The 22,132-nt window shown below is 44.5% G+C and overlaps 1 protein-coding gene across 1 annotated transcript in view; it reads right to left on the reverse strand.

Annotated features, from left to right (window-relative positions):
* Positions 1 to 20,418: 20,418 nt before the first annotated feature.
* The window catches only part of TTC12 (tetratricopeptide repeat domain 12), a 52,815-nt gene continuing 51,101 nt past the window's right edge, over positions 20,419 to 22,132 (reverse strand). Inside the window, exons 19-20 of the mRNA XM_007936533.2 lie at positions 21,821 to 22,046; positions 20,419 to 20,494 (exon numbers count right to left, since the gene is read on the reverse strand). Coding sequence (XP_007934724.2) covers positions 20,419 to 20,494; positions 21,821 to 22,046 — 302 coding nt within the window. The remainder of the gene's footprint in view (positions 20,495 to 21,820; positions 22,047 to 22,132) is intronic.

Genomic DNA, 22,132 nt, shown 5'->3' on the forward strand with positions numbered 1-22,132 from the left:
CTCTCGTATCACCCCCACCTGGGTCCCTGTGGCTGACTGTTCCTCTGTCTGGCTTCCTGGCTTTTAATCCCCTTTCTCCTGCTCTTCTGGCCTGCTGCTTTGGGTGTCCCTGAGTCATCTCTCCTCACCTGTATCCCTGGGGCTATTGTGGTTATCACTAATTATGTCTTTATTTCAGGTACCTTGTAACATAATTTTATCCTTGCTTTTTCTGTGTTTGTTATTAAAAATGTGAAGAACAAAACATTTAGTATTATCAAGCATGAGTACTTCATTACCAGCCCTTATACTTGTCCATGCATTTCCCTTTATTAGGGATCTTTTTATGTATAACTTTGAATTGCTTTCTAGTGTTCTTTCCCTTCTGTTGATAGGACTCCCAATAGTATTTTTTTGTGGGGCTGGTCTGGTAGATAGGAATTCTTAGCTTTGGTTTATCTCAGAATATTTTAATTTTACCTTTAATCTGAAGGATAGTTTCACTGGGTATACTATTCTTGGTTGACAGGTTTTTTTGTTTTGTTTTGTTTTCTCTCAGTACTTTAAATGCATCGTCCCATTGCCTTCTGGCCTCCAGTGCTTCTGATGAGAAATTGAAATTTGATCTTATTGGGGATACTTTGTATGTGACTGTTACCTTCTTTCTCACTGCTTTCAGGAATCTCTCTTCAGCTTTAATTTTTGAGAGGCTATGATGTGTCTTGGTGTAGATCTCTTTGGGTTTATCCTGCTCAGGGTTCTTTGAGCTTCTTAGATTTGTAGATTCATGTCCTTCATTAGACTGGGAAATTTTTCTGTCATTATTTTCTCAAATATTCTTTCTGTCCTCTTTTCACTCCCATCTCCTCAAATTCCCATGATACGTATATTAGGTCTCTTACCATTGTCCCATAACTCCATTAAACTGTGCTCTGCCTTCTTGAGCCTCTATTCTTGTTGCACTTCAGTGCTATCTTATCTTATAATTCACTGATCTTTCTTCTGCCTGATTACTGCAGATGAGTCCTTTTATTGTGTTTCTCATTTCAGTTATTGTCTCTGTCAGTTACAATATATCTTTTTTAGAGCCTTATTTTGTTCATGCATTATTTTCCTGATTTCTTTTAGTTCTTTGTCTACATTTTCTCTTCATTATTTAATTATGTTTAATGTTGTTGTATTATAGTCTGCCATTTTTTAAATTATTTAATATCTCTGGATTTGCTTCTACTCCTTTTGCCATGTTCACTTGAATGAGCCATTATTTCTCTTCTTTGCGTGTCTTGTAATTTTTTTGTTGGAGCATTGGAATTTGCAAGTGTGTTCACTTTTTCAGTTTTCCCCAGTATTTGGTGTTTTTGCCCATACTACTTTCTGTAAAAACTCTTACATAGGCAGAGCCTTTGGCCTTTGCTTACTGCTTTCTCTCCTGTGATAGCTCCTTCTCCCTCCCTTGTTTAATTAGGAATTGAAAATTCCAGATATTTGTTTTCAACTTTCAATCTTTCCCGAACACACCAGAAAACATACTGTGGTCAGTCTGTCTACCAATGGGCACCACCACTCAGGCTAGATATCATGTACTAATCAATCTATCCACTAGAGGGCACAATCCTCTCTTTTTGGTTATTACTCCCTTTCCTTCTCAGTTTCTGCAACCATGTCTTTAGTCAGAAAACCTGCAGCCAGTGAGCCTCCTTTGGAGCTGAGCATTTCCATCTGGTTTTTGTTTGAGGCTTCATTCCCAGCTCTGTGGAGACTGCTTGTATTTGAACTGGCATTCAGGCAAAGCACAAGCAGATGTTCTGTTTCAGAAGGAGGAGGGGCTGGCACTCCCTCGAAGGACCTCAGAAAGATCTGTCTTGTTGGTTTCAGAGCCCCAGCGGCCCTGTGGTGGTTGAGGGAGCAGTCTCCACTTAGGTGACTCACTCCTGACTTCACTGTAGAGAACCTTCAGTAGGAGTTTGTATCAATGCAGCAGCCAGTGGTTACTGGTTGAGGAAGGACCGCTGAGGAGGCTGTCTTATGATGAGAGTGCCCTCGTAGTATATTGGCTGTGGTCGTAGCCTTCATAAGGGTGCCTGCTTCCTAACATACAGCAGCCTCAGTCAGCAGTCCTCAGCACTGACTGAAAAGTGGAGCAGGCAGATCTGACCCAACTTCTCAGGAGTCATCCTGTTTGTTTCAGAGGCCTTGCCTATGAGATGTGCAGGGATGCATGTAGAGTGTTGACTATAATAGCAGACTCCACTGCACTGGCTTTCTGTAGCAATTCACAGCAGGCTTGCAGCCAACAGTGTCTGTGTAGGGGAGATATTGACATACTCCAAATGGACCCCTGGGGAGGTCTGCCCTGTTAATTTTAAAGCAGAAGTTTGGTGTCCTGTCTCTGTACAAGCAAGTGCTGTGGTGGTTAGGGAAGCAGCCTTCTTTTCTGGGGCTACTTTCCCAGTTCACAGCAGCTAGAGGCACCTGTGGCTGGGGAGAGGGAGAGGGACAGTGGGAGAAACAATGTTCCTACCATATGTGACTGTTGTTAATTTGTTGATTCTTGCCTGTTGCTGTTCCCCACAGCTTTCCTGTGCTCCTGATTCAGAGTCTCTCAATGCCAATCTGATTTCCTTCTTGTATTTCTTGTAGTTGTGGGTGATGATCAAAATGATGGTCTGTTTATGCAGCCATCTTCTCAGGTTCTTTTGGTCTTTACGTCAGCTTTGAGAATGTCAGTGTTGCATTGTTTCTCTGGAGATAAGTCGTCTTCCTCCCCACAAAGAGAGTGGTTGGACCCTTCCTAGGTTCCTGCGAGCAAGGAAGGGCTAAGACCAGGGAAGGACCTAAGCACTCTCTCAGGTTGTGCAACAGAGAGCTCAGAAAGCCAGCTGTGGAGGAAGGCAAAGGGACTTTTAAAGTGTGACTGATTTCATGCTTCTTGTATTTAATTTTCTTTACCGTTTAATAAACTGCAGCTGTCCAAGGACTCCTCCTCCACAGGGAGCTCTCTCGAAGATTCTCGTCACCACTGCCTACCCCAGCCAGATTCCTTATGATCATTTATGATGCTTCTTGCCTGCTTTTATAAACATAGTTTTCTAAGCAAAGGACTTTTCTGATGAATAAGAAAAAATTGATGGTGAGCCTTAAGGGACCAAAGCAATTTTAAGCAAACAAACTAACATTGTCATCACGTTAATTCCAATGCATGGCAACCCCCTGGTGTCAGAGTAGAGCTGTGCTCCATAGAGTTTTCAGTGGTAGATTTGTCAGTAGATCTCCAGGCCTTTTTTTCTGAGGTGCCTCTGGGGGAAATCAAACCTCCAACCGTTTGGCTAGTAGACAGGTACATTTATCATTTGTATCACCCAAGGACTCCAAATCATTAACCGAACCAAACCTCGATTCCAACTCATGGGAAGGCCATGCATTACAGAGTACAACTGCTTCATAGAGTTTTCTTGGCTGTAATATTTGTGGAAGCAGATCACCAGGCCTTTCTTCTGCAGTACTGCTAGGTGGGCTTAAACCTCCAACCCTTGGTTAGCAGTCAAGTGCAAATCATTTGCACCACTGAAAGACCTCCCAAATCAGTAATATCTTTTATTTCTTGAACCTGTACTTCATGCACAACTCCATTCTGAGGGCTCAACTTGCATTGTCTCATTTAATGCTCTGATCACCTCCCTAAAGTAGGTACCATGATTTTTCCTATCTTTACAGGCTTAGAGAGATTAAGTCACTTGTTTAAGGTCATGGAGTTGGTAAATAGACAACCTGACACTTGAACTTGGGCAAGTATTCTTACAGTATGTGATATGGCCTGAAAAACATTAATAAAATTGAGTTTGGGTGACCATCAGACTGTGAAGTTCATATGGGGTATGGTGGTAGGGTCATGTGTCCTGAGACCAGGCCTGAACAGTGGGAACTTCTTAGGGCTAACGTCAGCTCTGGACACTCAGTGTCTAGAGACTCTCCCTCTATCTGAGGGTAGGTGAGATGGTAATGGAGCAGTGAAGCTTGGACTAAGCTGTTCCTCAAGAACTTTGCCTGTGGTTAAAAGATATCATTGGAAGCTGTGCCTGTGGAAAGGTCACTATTAGCTCAATCAAATTTGGCTTCTGGAGAAAGTTCAAGATAACTTAGTCAACTTAGTCACAGTGGAAATGTTTCTTGTCTCTCCTTGTTTGGCTGTGAAGAAAGTAATATATCCTCAGGACTGTCAAAAACCATTTCACCACTAAGAGGAAAGCTATACATGTGCTGGTAAGTTTACAACCAAGTATGGAAACTTGGCACATAGAGTGTCAAACAGATGGAGAGTCAGGCTAAGGAAAGTGCCGTTCACATCTCAGCCAGTATTGAGTTATTCCCTCTTTCTTGGAGGAGTCACTCAGGGAAGACCTAGAAGAGAAAGGCTCCTCTGGTCAGTCCTGGGAGCACTGAATCAGGAGAAACTCGGAGTGGAAGAAGTGAGTCATTGAGGACGAGAATGGAAGTATTCTCTCTTTTCTAGATATAATGTAAGGGTAGGGACACTAGGCTGGGCTAAGAGCAAAAGTGGCTCTTCATAGAAACTAAGATCCTTCCAGATAATGGATAGAGTGATGTGGAAATGGATAACCAAAGGTGGCTATGAATGTTTTTGCCTTGACATTCAACCAAGTAGAAGACCACCATTACTTGGCTTAGTGAGGGAGAATCTGGTCTGGTGGCAGAGAATGACTAAGGCAACTTATGGAGACATCAGCCCAGATAAGAAAAGTGAAGGAGGAATCATAGCACATTTTTCTGCCCCAGTCTTTGGTGTATTCTGAATTTTATTCATTACTTGCCATCTTCTCTCTACCCACAATCCATGCTTATCCTGCTATGCCTTCCTTCCAACTTAGGAAAGGGGCAGCTCAGATATCACCTCTACTAGGAAGATTTCTTTGACCCCAGTGCCCCTTGCTGGGCCAGGTGCCCTTCCTCTGTACTGCTAACAATGACTTAGGCACAATGGTACATGATTCTCTGTGTGCCCATCCCCTCTCTCTTGATTGGGAGCTCCTTGACAGCAGAAACTCTCATTCATCTGTGTGTACTTAGCACTTATCTCAGTTCTTGGCACATAGTGGGTACTTAATAAATACATAAAAACTATTATTCCTGTAGTATTTTAGCCCAAACTGTAACCATCCGCAGGGAATGGTGATCATGAAGAGTTTGGGATGGATAAGAGTAGTCAGACTGCATTCCAGGCTGGCTGTGGTGAGAATCCCTTATGGCCACAGGTTCTTTGTGGCCTTGGGTGCCTGTGATCAATGCCCCTCCCCCTGCTAAATTTCACCATTCAAATAACAAATATTTATAAGGCATCTAAAGAGCTCTGATGGTGCAGTGGGTAAGGCGTGTGGCTGCTAACCAGGTCAGTGGTTCAAACCCACCAGCTGCTCCACTGGAGGAAAATGAGGCAATCTACTTCCATAAAGATTTACAGCCTTGGAAACCTTACGGGGAGTCACTATGAGTCAGATTTGACTCAATAGCAGTGGGTTGGGTTTGGTTCTTATTATGTGTCAGGGATTCCTCTAGGTATTTGGTCACATCAGTGATCAAAATTAAGTTCACGTTCTAGTGGGAAGATGGGGTGAGGCGCAAACAATAAATAATATATCATGAACAATAAGTAAATCATATAGTATGTTAGAATGATATGTATCTCTTAAGATTTTGTTTTGGGAAAGAAAGGAGCTGGGGGAACAGGGCAGGAGTACTTAAATGACATGTTAACTGATAGCTTAAGGGCAAGTAGAATTTAGGCAAGATAGAAAGAACAAGGGAAATCAGGTGGAAGGGAACATTAATAAGGACTCTTTTGGGTAAAAGTGACAACTTTTTTTCTGATATCACGTAACTGGGAGGTCCAAGGATAGCCTCAGGTATAGCTGGGGGCTTAAACAAGGATGCCAGATGTCTCCTTAACTTCATTGCTTGGTTCTACTTTCCTCTATGTTAACTCCATTCTCAGTGAAGCCCTCCCCTAGAATGATAAAATAGCCACCACAGCTCCAAACTCAAATCCTACCTATGGTAGTTAAGGTTATATGTCACCTTGGCTGGGCCCGGTTGTGAGAGGCCAGGCAGCTGGTTATAGTTATTCCCCATGATGAGGCTGGTCATCAGCTCCATGGTGGAATCTACTGGAGCAGCTGAGTAGCTGCCTTAGGGATGTGGTCTGCTTCCTGTATATAAGGAGAAGTGTTGAGAAAGGTCTCTGCAGCTTTTGGCATGCTTGGGCCCTGCATGTTACTGACTCTTCATTTAACAGCTTGCCATGTTTCCTGTTGCTCTTAGGACTGTCTCTGGACTTGAACTAGTAGTCTGCCATGTTGTTGGGTAATACTGGGACTGTGCCATTTTATTTCTTGACCTTGGGCTTGTTAGCCTCAGCAGCCAGCAGCTGCCTGAATGAAGGGAAACCTTTAGCTCCAGTGCGCCAGGAGCAAGAGGCAGAGGTGAAACCCAATGTCGAGGGCCTTTCACCCAGCCCCTAGAGCCTGGTACTTGGGGCTCAGACTTCTAGCCTCCAAAACTGTAAAAGAATAAACTCTTGTTAAGCCATCCACCTGTGGTACTTTTGTTAGAGAGGCATAAAGTAACCAAAACACCACCTCTGAGCAACCTCACAGAAAGAAGAGCCCTTCTCTTTCCTTTGTTCCGGTGAAAGTCTCAGGATTGGTGCTCTTTGATTCACATGACCATCTCTGAACCAATCACTATAATGGAAAGGATGTACAATGCTGCGATTGGCCAGCCTTTCCATACTCACCCCCTGGTACCTGGGTTAGAGTCAGTTTCAACTGAATCATGTAGATTAAGAATGGGAGAGAAGTATTTTCCTAAGAAAAATTGAGGTATATCATTACCAGAAAAGGTGGAATGGGAGCTGGACAAACAAATAGCAGTTGTCCAGGATGGGAAACAGGAAGTCAAATATTCAGACCCAAAGAAGTGAGCTGACCTATCTGAGTTTCTAAACCTGGCCTGGCCCATGGTCATTCCAGAGTGCCTTCAGATAGAACCCCCTGGGGTCACCTTTTCTATCCTTCAACTGCTGAATAAATAACATTTTACCACCACCCCTGCAGATAGTGATGTTCTCTTCTTAATGACTTTTGTTATAGCAGCAAACAGCCCATCTGTCTGAAAAGCTTTTCAGAAACATCATTCTGGCTTCAATTCTTGACCTGAATTTAGTATGATTCCACTAGTTCTGAGAAGCCAAAAAAAGTTTTTATTTCCTTTTTGCTTTTTTAATTGTCCAGAATCTCAAAAGTATAGCCCAACCAGGACTAGGGACCCTAAATGGATAGCACTTTAATGGAGGAGTATGGCCCCAGCAAACATCTAAGAGATATAAGGACTGGTCTAACTTCAGTTATCAGAGGTTCTGCACTGGTCACTCCTTTTCCTGCCCAACTGGGTAAATGTTGTTGTTAGGTGCCATTGAGTCCATTCCAATTCATAGAAACCCTATGTACAACAGAATGAAACTCTGCCCAGTCCTGCACCATTCTGACAATCATTGCTACTTTTGAATCCATTGTTGTAGACACTAAGTCAATCCACCTCGTTAAGGGTTTTCCTCTTTTTCACTGACCCTCTACTTTACCAAGCATGATGTCCTTCTCCAGGGACTGGTCCCTCCTTTCAACATGTCTAAAGTATGTGAGACAAAGTCTTGCCATCCTCACCTTCAAGGAGCATTCTAGCTGTACTTCTTCCAAGACAGATTTGTTTGTTCTTCCGGCAGTCCATGGTGTATTCAATATTCTTCACCAACACTACTCGAAAAAGGGCAAGCAGGCGGCATCTTCTGACATCCTCCAATCTCATGAGGAGAAAACAGAGGCACCATCAACAGCCCAAGGCTTATTTCTATAAGGCCAGACATGCCACCATCCTCAACCTTTTAAACAACTCTGATACCAGCCATCCCACCCATGGCACTCACTACTTCTCTGCTGGTTTCGATAGTTCATTGCAGTGATCACTTAGAACTCAGACAATACTCACAATTATGGGGTTTATTAGGGAAGTAATGCTATGATATTCAAGTTCAGGAATGCACTCAGGATACAGTTCTTCGATCAGCACAGTCTCCCTTCTGCTATGCCTTCAGAAATGCCTCTCTGGTCCTTGGTCTCTTGGCCTGGCCTCTGTCCTGCTTGGATTATTAAGCTCTTAGGTGCACCCTACACCCTACTCCACCAGCAAGCCTTGTGGCCAAAGGCACTCAGCTTTCTTGCTGCATGGGCTGGCAAGCCCACACCTCACAGCTCTGTCTTGTACTTCTTGGTTCCACTGCCATCATCTCCCTGCCAGTTGTCTTAGCGGGTCATCTCTGTCAAGAAGGTCCAGCTCAGGGATCTTTGGATCAAGCACATGCTCCACTGCACCTCCAGCTCTTCTCTCCTGATGGCTGTGAGCTCTCCCCTTCTGCCTCTAAGAGGGCTCATTTTAAGCTTAGCAGAATGAGAAAACTAACCAATTTCCACTTTAGAGTTCCATATGCCTTATTTGCATTGTCCCATCCCCACAATGGTGCTGTGTACCCTATTTACATTATTAGCAAGCTACCCAGTCCCCAAGCACATCACATTTGTATAGTTCCACCCAGTAATCTGGTGGGACTCACAAAGACTGGTTAGAAAAGCCATACCAAGTAATTCACTGCATCACAAACGTATAATTCAAATGCATCAATTCTTTGGTCTTCCTTATTCATTGGATAACTAAGGTAGATAAAATTTCTTCAGTTACAGAAAAAGTTACAGCTGATTTCAGTACATTGGAGAGGATTTGTTTCATTGGCTATGATACCGATAACAGACTGACAGGAGTCTGAGGACTTCTAAATACTTTCCTCCACTTGAAGGACATTTGAAGGACATTTGAAGGACACCAGGCTCCCTGCCTTGCCCTGACTTTGGAGTGATAACTCCTGTAATCTCAGGGATGGTCTTTAGAAAACTTTCTGGACCAGCTAGACATCTTCCTTCTGTCCTCAGTGAATGTTTCTTTAATCTCTGATATGGAGCACCTGGATCAGGGGCTAAGTCTCCCATTAGAACTGAGAGGAATTTTGGCTTATCTCTCTTTTTTTTTTTTTTCACTTTGATAATTTACTGCTATAATTATAATGGAAGTGGATAGGGGGATATTATTTGTTCTATCCAAAGTCATTTTATAATGTCTACCACAGTGTTTGGCACATGGTAAACCAAAACCAAACCCACTGCCATCAAGTTGATTCTGACTCCTAGCGAGCCCCACAGGGATTCCAAGGCTGTAAATCTTTATGGAAGTAAATTGCCTAGTTTTCCTCCTGTGGAGCAGCTAGTGAGTTTGAACCATCAACCTTCTTGTTAACAGCCTGAAGTTTTACCCACTGTGCCACCAGAGGCACATGGTCAGATCGTAAAAACAACAAACTCACTGCCATTGAGTTGAGTCAAACTCATAGTGATCCCCACTGGGTTTCTGAATGGGTAAATCTTTATTGAAGTAGATTCCTCCATCTTCCATCTGCAGAGTGGCTGGTGGGTTTGAACCACCAACCTTCTGGTTAGCAGTCAGATGCCTAAAGCACCATGCCAACAGAGCTCCTTGAATGACATGGTAGGTACTTAAAAAAACACTTAATGAATGACAAGCTTTTCAGGAACATGTAGTCATTTAAATACCCATGGCCGAGGAGCCACTGGATGTACACGACAAATGCTGGGCTCCCTTTGTGTCTGAAGGAGGACAGAAGTATCTGGAAATGTAAGCATCTTCACTCTTGCAGAGAAAGTGCCATTGCCGAGTCACGCTTGCTGCCACCTCATGCCTCTCTAATGGGTTGTGCCCAATCAGATGGGAAGGTAATCCTTTGCAGTGGGGAATCTTAAGCTGTTATCTAACAGACTGCTGATGGATTAGCAAGGCTTTCTGATAAAACCTTAAAGAGGTTAGAGTTTCATTTCCCCCTTCACACTCAGGGAACAAATGAAAAGAACTGGCCACTTCACTGTGTTGCTGTTTGGGCCAGAAAATTCATGTGAGGGAGATAGGCTGGGCAGTGGGCAGTGAGGTTCAGAGGTAAGTAGATTCTGGAACTGGTTCAGCCATGGTTTCCTTGGGATATCTGGACAGGACATTGAATCTCTGGGCTTCTCCATTCCTTAGCTTCAAATAGGAAATAATAATACCTAACTGACAGGGATGTTGTGCAGATGAAATGAGATCACTGACATGAAAGTCCTTTGAAGAAGTTAAAATACATCCCTATATGAGGCTATTATTGTCATGCTATGTGAGACAAACTGCAGGGCTGAGAGCTCCGTCTAAAAACACCAGGGTTCCCTACTGCCTTTGAGTTAGGGCTTTTGGCCTATATTTCCTGAGAGGTAGTGTAAGGGGGACCATCCTGCTTCATGTCGTGTGGATATTGTGATGGTGCATCATGGCAGCAGCCACATAATTCTCTGAACAAAGAGGAAACCATATGCATCTACCTGTGGGCTTGGGAGTCAAAGGATATAACATCACAACCAAGAGGGAGTGACTCTCACTAATGGTGGCTCATCCAAGAGTGTGTTCTTCAGGACACATCCAAACACAAGCTCAAGAACATGTCCTCCATAATGACATACCCTTACCAGTGACCATATGCCCTTGAGTCAACTCACGGTGACCTCACATGCGTCAGAGTAGAACTATGCTCCCTAGGGTTTTCAATGGCTGATTTTCCAGCAGTTCACCAGACCTTTCTTCTGAGGTGCCTGTGGGTGGATTTGAACCCCCAACTTTTTGGTTAGCTGTTGGGCTCGATAACCATACACCACCAAGGGACTTCAACATATCCTCAGGGATATGTTAATTAAATTCCTTCTGTGTATATTAATTTTCCTTTTCTTATCCATGAGTCTTATGAGAGAAGAAATCTTTCAGGTCCTTAATGAATTTAATTTCTATTTGGAGAGAAAAAAAATACACACAGAGAAAATAACTTTATAACAATAAAGTATTTAAAAGTACAGCATGCTGCAGTAGGAACAAAACGGTGAATAATTGGGCTGGAGGAGCATGTGGCTTGGAGTGATGAGTGGCTGGAGGGGCTGGGGACAGATCTTACAGCCCGTTGCTTAGCCGCTCTGTGTCTCATTTTCCTTTAATGCGAGAATAAGACTAGTCCCCACTTTACTAGACAGAGTCTGGATCCTAGTGAATATTTAATAAGACACATATATATTTTTTTCTGTCAGCTTTTGAGGATGTGTAGGATTTCAAGAGGAAAGGACAAGGCCTTTTAAGTGGGCGGAAGAGTGGGAATAGAAGCAATGGGATGGAGATGAGCAGAATTTAGGCAGATGAATGTTGGGAAGCTGGCCTAAGAGAAAAGAGGGCACAATGGGAGACATTATTTAATAAATAGTAACCAGGCTTCTGTGAGGGACTAGGATACCACTGCGAACCACAGAGACATGGGCCTGGATTGGTACAGAAGATTGGCTGACTTATAGGGACAGAACAGAACCCTAAAACTAAGCAGACTTTTAAAGCTCCATGAGATTACAAAGGATGAGTAATGTGCAAAAGCTGTACATCAGTATCATGTTGTCTGTCATCGAGTGGATTTTGACTCGTGTGCAGAGTACACACTGCTCCACAGTTTTCAAGGGCTGTCAGGCTGTGACTTTTCAGTAGCAGATCGTCAGGCCATTCCATAAGGAAAAATAATGTGAGGAGGGGGAACAATAGATACACTTATTTTAAATTACACCTAAAATGTATGACTCATAATTCTTACTCATCTGTAGCATTGCAAATGCATATAAATCTTTACTGCCATTGAGTTGGACCTGACTCATAGTGACTCCTCTTTGGGTTTCTGAGGTGATATTGCTACAGAAGTAGATTGCCCCATCTTCCTTCCGAGGAGTGGCTGGTAGATTTGAACCTCCAGCCTTCCGTTTAGCAGTCCAGTGCCTTAGGCACTATGCCACCAGAGCTTCTATAAAAATCTTATCTCAGTTTAAGTAAAATAATGTTTGTGCCAAGTAAAACTTTAGAAAATTAAAAAAATAAAACTGTCCTCTCACTATTTCCACACACATAAGCACACACATGCATACACCCATATGTGCACACACACATACACACACACTACACATACACACCCCAAGCAGAGGAGCTTGCCCTTTATCCTTTAGGCAATTGTAAGAAGGGACTCAAAATAATGAAAGTGGTATATAAGAGGATTACTTTGGCTGCAGTGTGCAGAATGGCTTAGAAGACTGAGACTGGACAGATCAGCAAGGAGACTATTACAATAATTCAAGTTAACCAAATCCAGTGGCTGTACTTTTTTTCTATTTCTTCCAATATCAGTAATGTAGAGCAGAGTTCAAGAAGCGCTAATACAACTGATGTGTACATTGACTCTTCACTCCCTGTGTCCCATCCTCTTTGTGGTTCAGCCATCCTCATCACAGCCCAGCTCCCCACTTCTCCAGGCTGGTTTATATCCTGGGTAACACTGAACCTGGAAACTTCTCTATCCTCTGCCTCCAAGACAGAGTCACATATGAACCCTTCCAACTCTGATAAGAATCCTCCTTTTTTTTTTTTTTTATTGTGGTAAATATATATGTAGCAAAACATTTGCCATTTCAACATTTTTCACATGTCCTATTCAGTGAATGAATTACATTCATCATGTTGTTCAACCATCACTACTATTTATTTCCACACTTTTCTATTATCCTTGATGTCCTCTAAGAAATGACTTCCTTATCTACCCACCCCCACCACCACATCCTTACCACTGGGAGCCACCAATACACTAAACACCCGGTCTCTAAACACCTGGTCTCTAAACACTTACATGTTCTACATATTTCATCTAAGTGGAATCATACAATATTTGTATTGTATGACTTACTTTACTCAGCATGGTTTTCAAAGTTCTTACATGTTGTAGCAAGCATCAAAATATTATTTCTCTTCATGGCTGAACAGTATTCCATTGTACTGAATACACATTTTGTTTATTCATTCGTCTCTTGATGGATACTTGGGTTGTTTCCACCTTTTGGCTATTGAATAGTGATGCAATGAACATTGGTGCACAAGCATCTGTTTGCATTTCTGCTTTCAATTTCTTTGGAGAGCAGACATGGATGGCCAGGCAGGGGGCATCTATGGACGCAGCCAACTCCAGTATAATTACAATAGTGGTAAGTACCATTTCTTAGGGGGTTAAATTATGCCAAGCGTGATGTGAGAGTTTTATGGGGATCATCTCATTTAATCCTCACTGAAAGACCCATGAAGTACCTATCATATTCCCTCCCACCATTACCTTTTATAAGCAAGGCAATTGAGGGGTAAAGCAACTCACTGAAGATGTTTCTAAGTGATAGAGCTAGGCTTGAACTCTAGGCATCAGGACACCTGAGCCTGCACTCCCAACCACTATACATATGCTCCCCAGTGTTTTCCTTGAGTCCTTGCCCCTTCTCTGGACCATTTGTTCAGAGGGTGCTTGCACAAAGGTTAGCTCACCTGGTGTCTCTGAGTCTCAATTTCCTTATTTGTAAAATGAGGGAGCAAGGACCAGACATTTTTGAACAGGGAAACATATTGAAATCAGATAGAAAATTCCAACAGGAACTGAATTATTTTAAGTTAAGATATTCTAGACATCTTTTTCCTCCCCTCCCATTCCATTAATTCTCACTATCTTGCAGATCCTTTGATCTAGGCTAAATCCCTATTGCATGTTAAGTCACCCATTTATAGGTGAAAATTTATCTCTTGGTGGTGCGTGTGTGCGTGCGTGTGTGTGTGTGTGTGTGTACTGTGCCTGGAGGGGATGTGAGAGATCTAAATGAGCAGATGGAGCTGGTGAAGATGAAAAGCCCAGTGTGAAGCTGGAGACAGACATGTGCCAACTGGAGTAATGCTCAGGCTGGATACCTGCTAGACAACCACACTCATATCTGTGACAGGAGCTCAGCTCTGGCCCTGGGGAGACCTGCAGCCAGCCGGGGTGGGGATGGACAGTTTGATACTCCTGTCCTGCTTGCTCCCCAAGTTCTGTCTCCCACCTCTGCCAGGGCTGAGCTTCTTGATCAGCTAGAGGAAGCTGATCCAGGCCCCTGGGCAGAACCAGACAAGGGACAGAATGCCTCAGGGGAGGACTCATTATTCATTTTGTCGTTTTGAAATTGAGATCAAATTTGAGGTCTTGTTGAGGGATAAAAAAAAAAGGCATCCAGTGGCTTCGGATTCCAGAAGCCCAGCGCTGTGCTGTTGTGCAATAGTGGAGCTGGGAGCAGTCCGAGGTTGTGGTCAGCTGGACGTCCTGCTGGGCTCAGCAGTTCTCACCTTCCCCCAACACAAACCAGGGCACCCAGGAAGCATGAAGCATGTGGCCCTGGGGCTTGAGGAGAAAAGAAGTAACGCTATCCTGATGAATGTGTGGTGGGAGCCAGTCACGGGAGTCAGCAAGCTTTCCTGGTTCTAACCTGAGGACACATAGCAAGTGACAGAAGAGCACTTTGACAAATGACAAATAGCAAGTGACAGGGAGGACACTGATCCCAGAACCTAGGGGTGTCCATCACCAGCAGACATGGATGGCCAGGGAGGGGGCACCTATGGAAGCTTGCTGTGTCAGGGCTCCTGGTCCTCTGCACACTGGGTCCTGCCAACATAGATGCAGCCTGGCCCCGAGCCCTGGCAGGCTTCAGCCATACCGCTCCTGGCGAGGAGCACTGTGCCCTATTGGTGAGCCCTGGTGTTCTCAGAACCCTGCCCTTCTGGACTCATTGCCACTGAGTTAACATAAGTTCTGATCTATGCTACGACATGGATGAACCTTGAAAGCATCAGGCTGAGCAAAATCAGTCAGTTGTAAAGAACAGTACTTTATGATCTCGATGATACAGAACATCTAGAATAGGGGAATGCATAGAGACCAGAAGTTACCAGAGGTGGAAAGGAAGGGAAAAGGGGGAGCTATTGTTTAGAGGACAGAGCTTCTGTTAAGGGTGATGAAAACGTCTGGAACTGGGGAGTGGTGATGGTTACACAATATGGTGAATGTAACTAATGTCCCCCGTCGAGTTGTCTCCAACTTATAGTGACCCAATGTACAGCAGAACACATTGCACGTGTAAAAAAATGTTGAAATGGCAAATGTTTTGTTATCTGTATATTTGCCACAATAATAATAATAAGACAGGCAGCTAGCTGAAAGCTGGGTCTTGGGGACTCGCATATTTGCAACTGAGCCCTGAAGAAAGAGAAAGGCAGACATAAAAGCCAAATAACCACTTGCCTTCACTGAGGTAGAGTACTGTACAGGATAAGCATACTGGTGGGGTAGGAGGGGGAGCTCTGGTGGAGTAGTGCCTAAGGCATTTGACTGCTAACCAGAAGGCTGGCAGTTCAAACTCACCAGCCACTCCTCAGAAAGAAGGTTGGGCAATCTACTTCCATAGAGATATTGCCTCGGAAACCCAAGGAGGGGTCGCTATGAGTTGGGTCCGACTCCACGGTAGTGTGTTTGGTTTAGTTTTGGGGGTAGGAAGGGGCAGACAGTGAATTCATGACAACTTCCAGTCTACAAATAATAGTCACCACCATACAAATGCCTTGTATTTGCCAGTCATCTGTGCTGCTGCTGTTGTTGTTAGGTGCCATCAAGTTGTCTCCGACTCATAGTGACCTGATGTACAGCAGAGCAAAACACTGCTCAATCCTGTGTCAGCCCCAAGATCCTTGCTATACCTGACACCATCATTGTAGCCATGGTGTCAGTCCATCTCGTTGATGGCCTTCCCCTTTTGCACTGACCCTCCACTTTACCAAGCATGACATCCTTCTCCAGGGAATGTCCATTCTGACAACATGACCAAAGTAGGTGAGACAAAGTCTGGCCATTCTCGCTTCCAAGGAGCACTTTGGCTGCACTACCTCTGGGACACATCTGTTAGTTCTTCTGGCAGTCCATGGTCCTTTCAGTATTCTTCACCAACACAACTCAAAAGTATCCACTCTTGTTCTGTTGTCCTTATTCATTGCCCAGCTCTGTGAGGCACTTCAAATATATTATATCAAAACTCTATTTTACAGAGTGGAAACTGAGGCTCAGAGAACTTAGATGACTTTTAAATGGAGAAATACTTTATGTGTGAAAGCATTTAAAAACACAGGCTGGGGGGCAAATCTGGGTCTCCTACTTACTGATTATGTGATCCTAAGTAAGGACATGATTATTCTATTTATATCTTAGTTTCTTCACCCATGAAATGAGAACAATACCTACCTACCTCATAGGCTCTTTGGGAGGCCTATATCTGGGGCAAGATGTCTAAGAATTTGGTAGTAGAATCCTTGCTTTCCATGCAGGAGACCTCGGTTCGATTCCCAGTCAATGCAACTCATGCACAGCCACCACCCGTCTGTCAGTGGAGGCTTGCTTATTGCTATGATGCTGAACAGCTTTCAGCAGAGCTTCCAGACTAAGATGGACTAGGAAGAGAGGCCTATGATCTACTTCTGAAAATCAGCCAATGGAAACCTCAAGGAGCACAACAGTCTGACCCACAACCAATCGGGGGTATAGCGTAGGATCATGCATGAGATCTCCATGATTCGGGAGCAAACTCGATAGCAACTAACAGCAACAACAAAAGTGCCTGGTGCAGAGCAAGTGTGAGGTGCATGGGCAGGTGTGGAAGTTAAGATTACATGTCAACTTGGCTGGGCCTGGTTGGTGATTGGGCAGCTGGATGTAGTATTCCCCATGATGAGTCTAGCAATCAACTCCATGGTGGAATCTACCACAATCAGCTGAGTAGCTGCTTTAGGCATGTGGTCTGCTTCCCATATGTAAGAAACAGCTTTGGGAATGGTCTCTAGCTTCTTGGCATTCTTGAACCCTGCATGTAGCCAAATCGTTCAACAGCCTGCCATGCTCTGCCAATCTTGGGACTTTTTCTGGACTTGAATTAGTGGCCTGCTATGCTGTTTGGTGATATTGGGACTGTGCCTTTTTACTTGTCAACCTTGGGTTTGTCAGCCTCAGCAGCCAGTAGCTGCCTGAGTAAAAATAGCCTCCAGCTTCAGTGGGCTGAGAGCAAGAGGCAGAGCTGGACCCCAAGGTTGAGGGGCTTTCACCCAGCCCCTAGAGCCTGGCACTTTGAACTCAGACTTCTAGACTCCAAAACTGTAAAAGAATAAACTCCTATTTGTTAAAACCACCCATTTGTGGTAGTTTCTGTTAGAGCAACGTGAAGTAACCCAAACAGCAGGATTTATTCTCTCTCTGCTGGCCTACAGGATGCCAAGCTATAAGGACAGAAGCTCCCTCATTGGAAAAGGGAGTTAATTCTGAATGTGTTTTCTCCACCTCCAATTACTCTCTCCTTTGTCTGAGTCCCCTGGAGAACCTGTATTTCCAAGGCTTTTAGAAAAAGAGACCTTTTGCTGAAAACAGTCATGTAGGATTAAATGTCATCTGGCCTCAGGATATTTCCGGGTAGGGTCACTAGGAGTTGGAACCTGCTTGACGTCAGTGGGTTTGGTTTTGGTTTGGACTATTCTTCCCTCAATCCTCCAAGCCAAAGGCTCTTGTTCTAAATGGGCCCCAGGGAAGTGCTTACTATTCACCCCCTGACTTGTTGCAGCATCTCATGCCCCTTCCTGTTATTTTATTTTTTTTGCCAATTTTTAATCTTCATTCCAACTCACTGCCCACTAGCAGGTAGCACTGTCGATGAAGGCAGTCGGCAGCTGTTTACCATCCATTACATATAACTCTCCTGTGGCTTGAGGGTGGTTCTTAATCTCCATCTCAGCCATATGTCCCTTAGGATGAACAATCCCCATTCCTCTGCCCATTCAACCAGCAAATTCTGCTTGCTGGGAAAAAGCCACGACCCCTAGAGTGGTGAGAGAAGTCTCTGGGTGGCACAAATGGCTATGTGCTGGGCTACTTACTAACTGCAGTGTTGGCTGCTGGAATCTTCTCAGAGGTGCCTTGAAAGAAAGGCCTGGTGATCTGCTTTCAAAAGGTCACAGCCAAGAAAATCCTATGAAGCACCATTTTACTCTAACACAAGGGGTCACCATGAGTCAGCATCAACTTGATAGCAACTGCTTTGGGATTTTCGGTCCAGAGGTGGTGAGAATGGTGCAGCTGACTCCTGGCACATGATGGTGAGGCCCTTCTTACATATGTAATTGGTTTTCTTCCCTGCTGCCTGGAAGTCCATTATCCTAGCTTGTATTAGAAAGAACCAGGTAAAAGGAGGCAGCTCCGCATGGTGATGGAGAATACTAGCATATAAAACGTCTCTTTCCACCTGCCTCTCAGGTGCAGCCAGACCCTCCTCCAAAGCAGAGAAGATTACCACTCTCAGCAGGCACTCGGAAGCAAAGATAATAATATAATTTGACATTCCTCAGTCTTTCAGAAAGAGATTGCATGTATAATAGCCCTTTTCAAGAGCCAAGGAGGATGAGTACAGCCCATGAGTGGGAGAAGGGACTGAACTTTGAATCAAAGGAGATAAGCCTGTTGGGTACGTACACAGGCAGCCTTTCCCATTTTAAAAGCTCCCCTGAATTTCTTCTGAAAACAGTAAATTTTGCAGCCTCTAATTTTCTTCTCTGTGCCCTGTTTAGCATCAAGTCATCTCTCTTTGCAATTCAGTAGCTTCTTGAAGGGTGTTTGTTTGCATGATGGGAGGGAATAGGGCAGGTCCCAGACTCTCTTTGTGGCCTGCCATTTGCCTGCTGCTCAGGAACAGTGACACTGTTGTGGTGCCATCATGAAGCACTCAAGAAAGCCCCCTCCAGCCCAATGTGGTGCACCCATCGAGAGTGTTGGAGGTTTTGATTTCTTTCTAGCCCCTCAAAGTGCCAATTACCTATCTTGGGTTTAGGAAGAGTTCTTAATTTAAGCCAAGGGCTACCTCACCTGTGAAGAAACATTTCTTTCAGTGTGTAGAATAAAATCTCCCATGGTTTCCTTTCCTATGTGCTTCAGAAAACGTTCAGCTGATTCCTTAAAGGGCCCTTTTCCAGGGTCCTCACACTTAACCCGACTGATTTCATAGTTAACTCTTGAACCTCAAGATGGAGTCTTGGAATCTTTAATATGTGTGTGTGTGTGCGTATGTGTGTGTATGTGCGTGTGTGTAATTCTCAAAGTGTCTTCACCTTCAAGACCTCATTTAACCTTTCCTGTAATATAGGAGGTAGACTGGACTGACGTGATTCTAGTTTATACAGAAAAAACAACCAAAGCTTAGAGAGGTTAAACAACTTGCTCAAAGTCACACAGCTGGCAGGTAAAAGGACAGAATTAAGTCTTTGAAGGTTTGATCTCAGACTCTTGGCATTTACTATATTATGTAGGTCCTGCCCACTACCCTCAGATGGTCAAGTGATTGTAATGAAAAGCTGACTAGTAGCATGACTTACTGGATTTTTCCCTTAGGGATTTGGGGTTCCATAGGTGACCCTGTCAGTTTTATAGTGGCCTCTGAAGTTCTCTGGCACTTTAAGCACAGAGCTTAACACATAGAATCATTGGATGGGATGTAGAAGGGCACTAGCCTGAGCCTCTGGGAATGATTTCCAGGGACCCCCTATCCACCACTTGAACCACCAGATTCAAGAGCACATGCCACAGCTGTGGCCAAGGCTTCAGGAAACCACCACCCTGGCGATGCCTCTACGTCTCAATGCTCCAGAAGTTGCAAAATGGACGTGAAATGCTGCTGCAGAAAAACCTTCTGTCTCTAGCATGATGTCAGCAGTAAACAGCAAAAGGGGCAGGGAATGGCATTAGATTGGCAGAATCTAATTTTCATCTAGAACCATTGCTACAAAGGAGTCTCAGGAATGTAGGTTTATGTTTCCTGGTTTTGATCCTCTGCAGAACAGGAAGGAACTAGAAGAAGAGTATGATGGACATTGAGCAGGCCAATCCAAAATTTCCTGCCCTTTAGTAAACCTGAAGGAGCTCTGGTGGTGCAGTGGTTAAGGCATTTGGCTGCTAACCAAAAAATTGGCGGTTCAAACCCACCAGCTGCACAGCAGGAGAAAGATGAGGCAGTCTGCTTCAGTAAAGATTTACAGCCTTGGAAACCCTATGGGGCAGTTCTACTCTGTCCTATAGGGATACTATGAGTCAGAATCAACTCAGTAGCAGTGGGTTTGGTTTTTGGTAGCAAACATGATGCCTGCTCTCTTATTAGCACTGGAAAACCCAAGAAATGAAACACTGAAAACAAACATTCAGTTCTAGAGTGGATATTTAAATGGTGTTTATTAGCACAGGAACATCCCATAGCACAGGGTTATTTGCAAAAATATACATAGCCGCCACACCTTTCAGGAATCTTTGATGTGCTTCACTGTGGAGCTGAGGATTTCTAACCCATGAAGCTCTCTCAGCTGAGTGACATACCTGTTATAATCAAAGACAAAATTCAGGACATGAATACCATGGTTTGACCTTTGGCACCCAGGCCATCCTACTCACAGACACAAGCTGATAGAGTATCAGTCTTATGGACTCTGGGTACAAAGAGAAAGTGGCTGAGGCATTGGGAAGCCCTCAAGACCACAGTGGGTAAGGCCCTCAGGGAGGTCCACAAAACACTGAAAACCCTCTCAGTAGGGGTGGCAGACATGACAGGCTGATTAGATGGGACCTTGTTCTCTAGAAGGCAGCTTGTCATTGAGCTCATCCTGGCTAAAGTGCTTTGCTTTCTGTGTAAGAAAAGAGTTCATCCATTCCTTCCATTTAAACAATCAGATTGAACTGGAAATGTTGGACCTGAGACGTCATCCAGGCCAACCCTGTCATTTTACACCGGAGGGACTTGAGGTGCTCAGGTGTGAAGGGTTGGAACCAGCCAGGCCAGAGCTTGAGCCCCTCCTTCTATGCCAGGCTCCATCACTCACAGGTGGGCACTTCCTGAAACTCCTACGATTATGGGCTAGGCACATCAGAACAGGGCCAGAGCAGAAGCTGGAGCTAAGGGAGGAGCAATGTAGCCAGTTAAAGCACTGAGCCCTTGGCCTGGCTGGCTGAGTGTCCTCAGCCATGCCACTCTGCATCTCTGCTTCACTTTTCTCCAGCATGAAAATGTTATCCTCACTGGATCTGCTCCCATTTAGGCAAAAAATGAAGCAGGGGTCTAACTGTTTCTGGAAAAGAAGGGAGAGAGAAAGGAGGGAGGGCATCAGAAAGGAGATGGTGGGAGAGAAAGGAGGAGGAGAAAGGGGATGGAAGAGAGGGATGAAATGGAGACAGGACAATGGCTGTAAGTGCGGGGCACTAAATCCCTCAGACAAATGTATTCCCTCTCTGGTTAGAGGCTGATATCTCCCCAGATCCCTCAAGGAAGGCTTTCCCCTGAGAAGCAGCTACTGGAGGCCCACCATGTGTCTATACAGAAGGCACGAGGGCTGCAGGCCAGGACTCAACAGAGCTCTGTGTGACACACAATTGTCAGAGGCCAGCAAGTTGATCCCGACTCATGGCAATCCCACACGTGCCACAGTAGAACTGTGCTCCACAGGAATTTCCAGAAGTAGATTGCCAGACCTTTCTGCCAAGGTACCTCTTGGTGGACTTGAAACACCAACCTTTTGGTTAGCAGAGCATGTTAACCATTTGCACCACTCATGGACAGAGTCCCAGTCAAAACACAGTGCCTCATTTGTCCTGCACACTCTGAGATGTGACTGACACTTGGGCAGGCATGGGTCAGTGGCCACTATGTACCTTGGGTCGGCTGTACACAATTTCCCCAGAGCAATCCCTGCGTTCAGCTGCACAGTCGTCTTCTGGGCATCGCCGCCTGCATGCTTTAACAAGACCTTCACAATTTCTGTCTTCAGCAGGGAAGATGCAGCGTTTGGCACCTCCATACAGTTACCAAGGCAGAGGGCGGCATTTCCCACCAGTATCTCATCCTCTGAGCTAAGCAACTTCATTAAAACACTAAACTCTACAGAGAAGGAAGAGAACAAACATCAGTTCCGGCAAGTCTCAAGACAGGAGGCTAGCAACGGGACCTTAGGGGCATTGGACACC

This window comes from Orycteropus afer, unplaced genomic scaffold, assembly GCF_000298275.1.
Source record: "Orycteropus afer afer isolate SDZICR_OR568_19922 unplaced genomic scaffold, OryAfe1.0 scaffold00036, whole genome shotgun sequence".
Lineage (NCBI taxonomy): Eukaryota > Metazoa > Chordata > Mammalia > Tubulidentata > Orycteropodidae > Orycteropus > Orycteropus afer.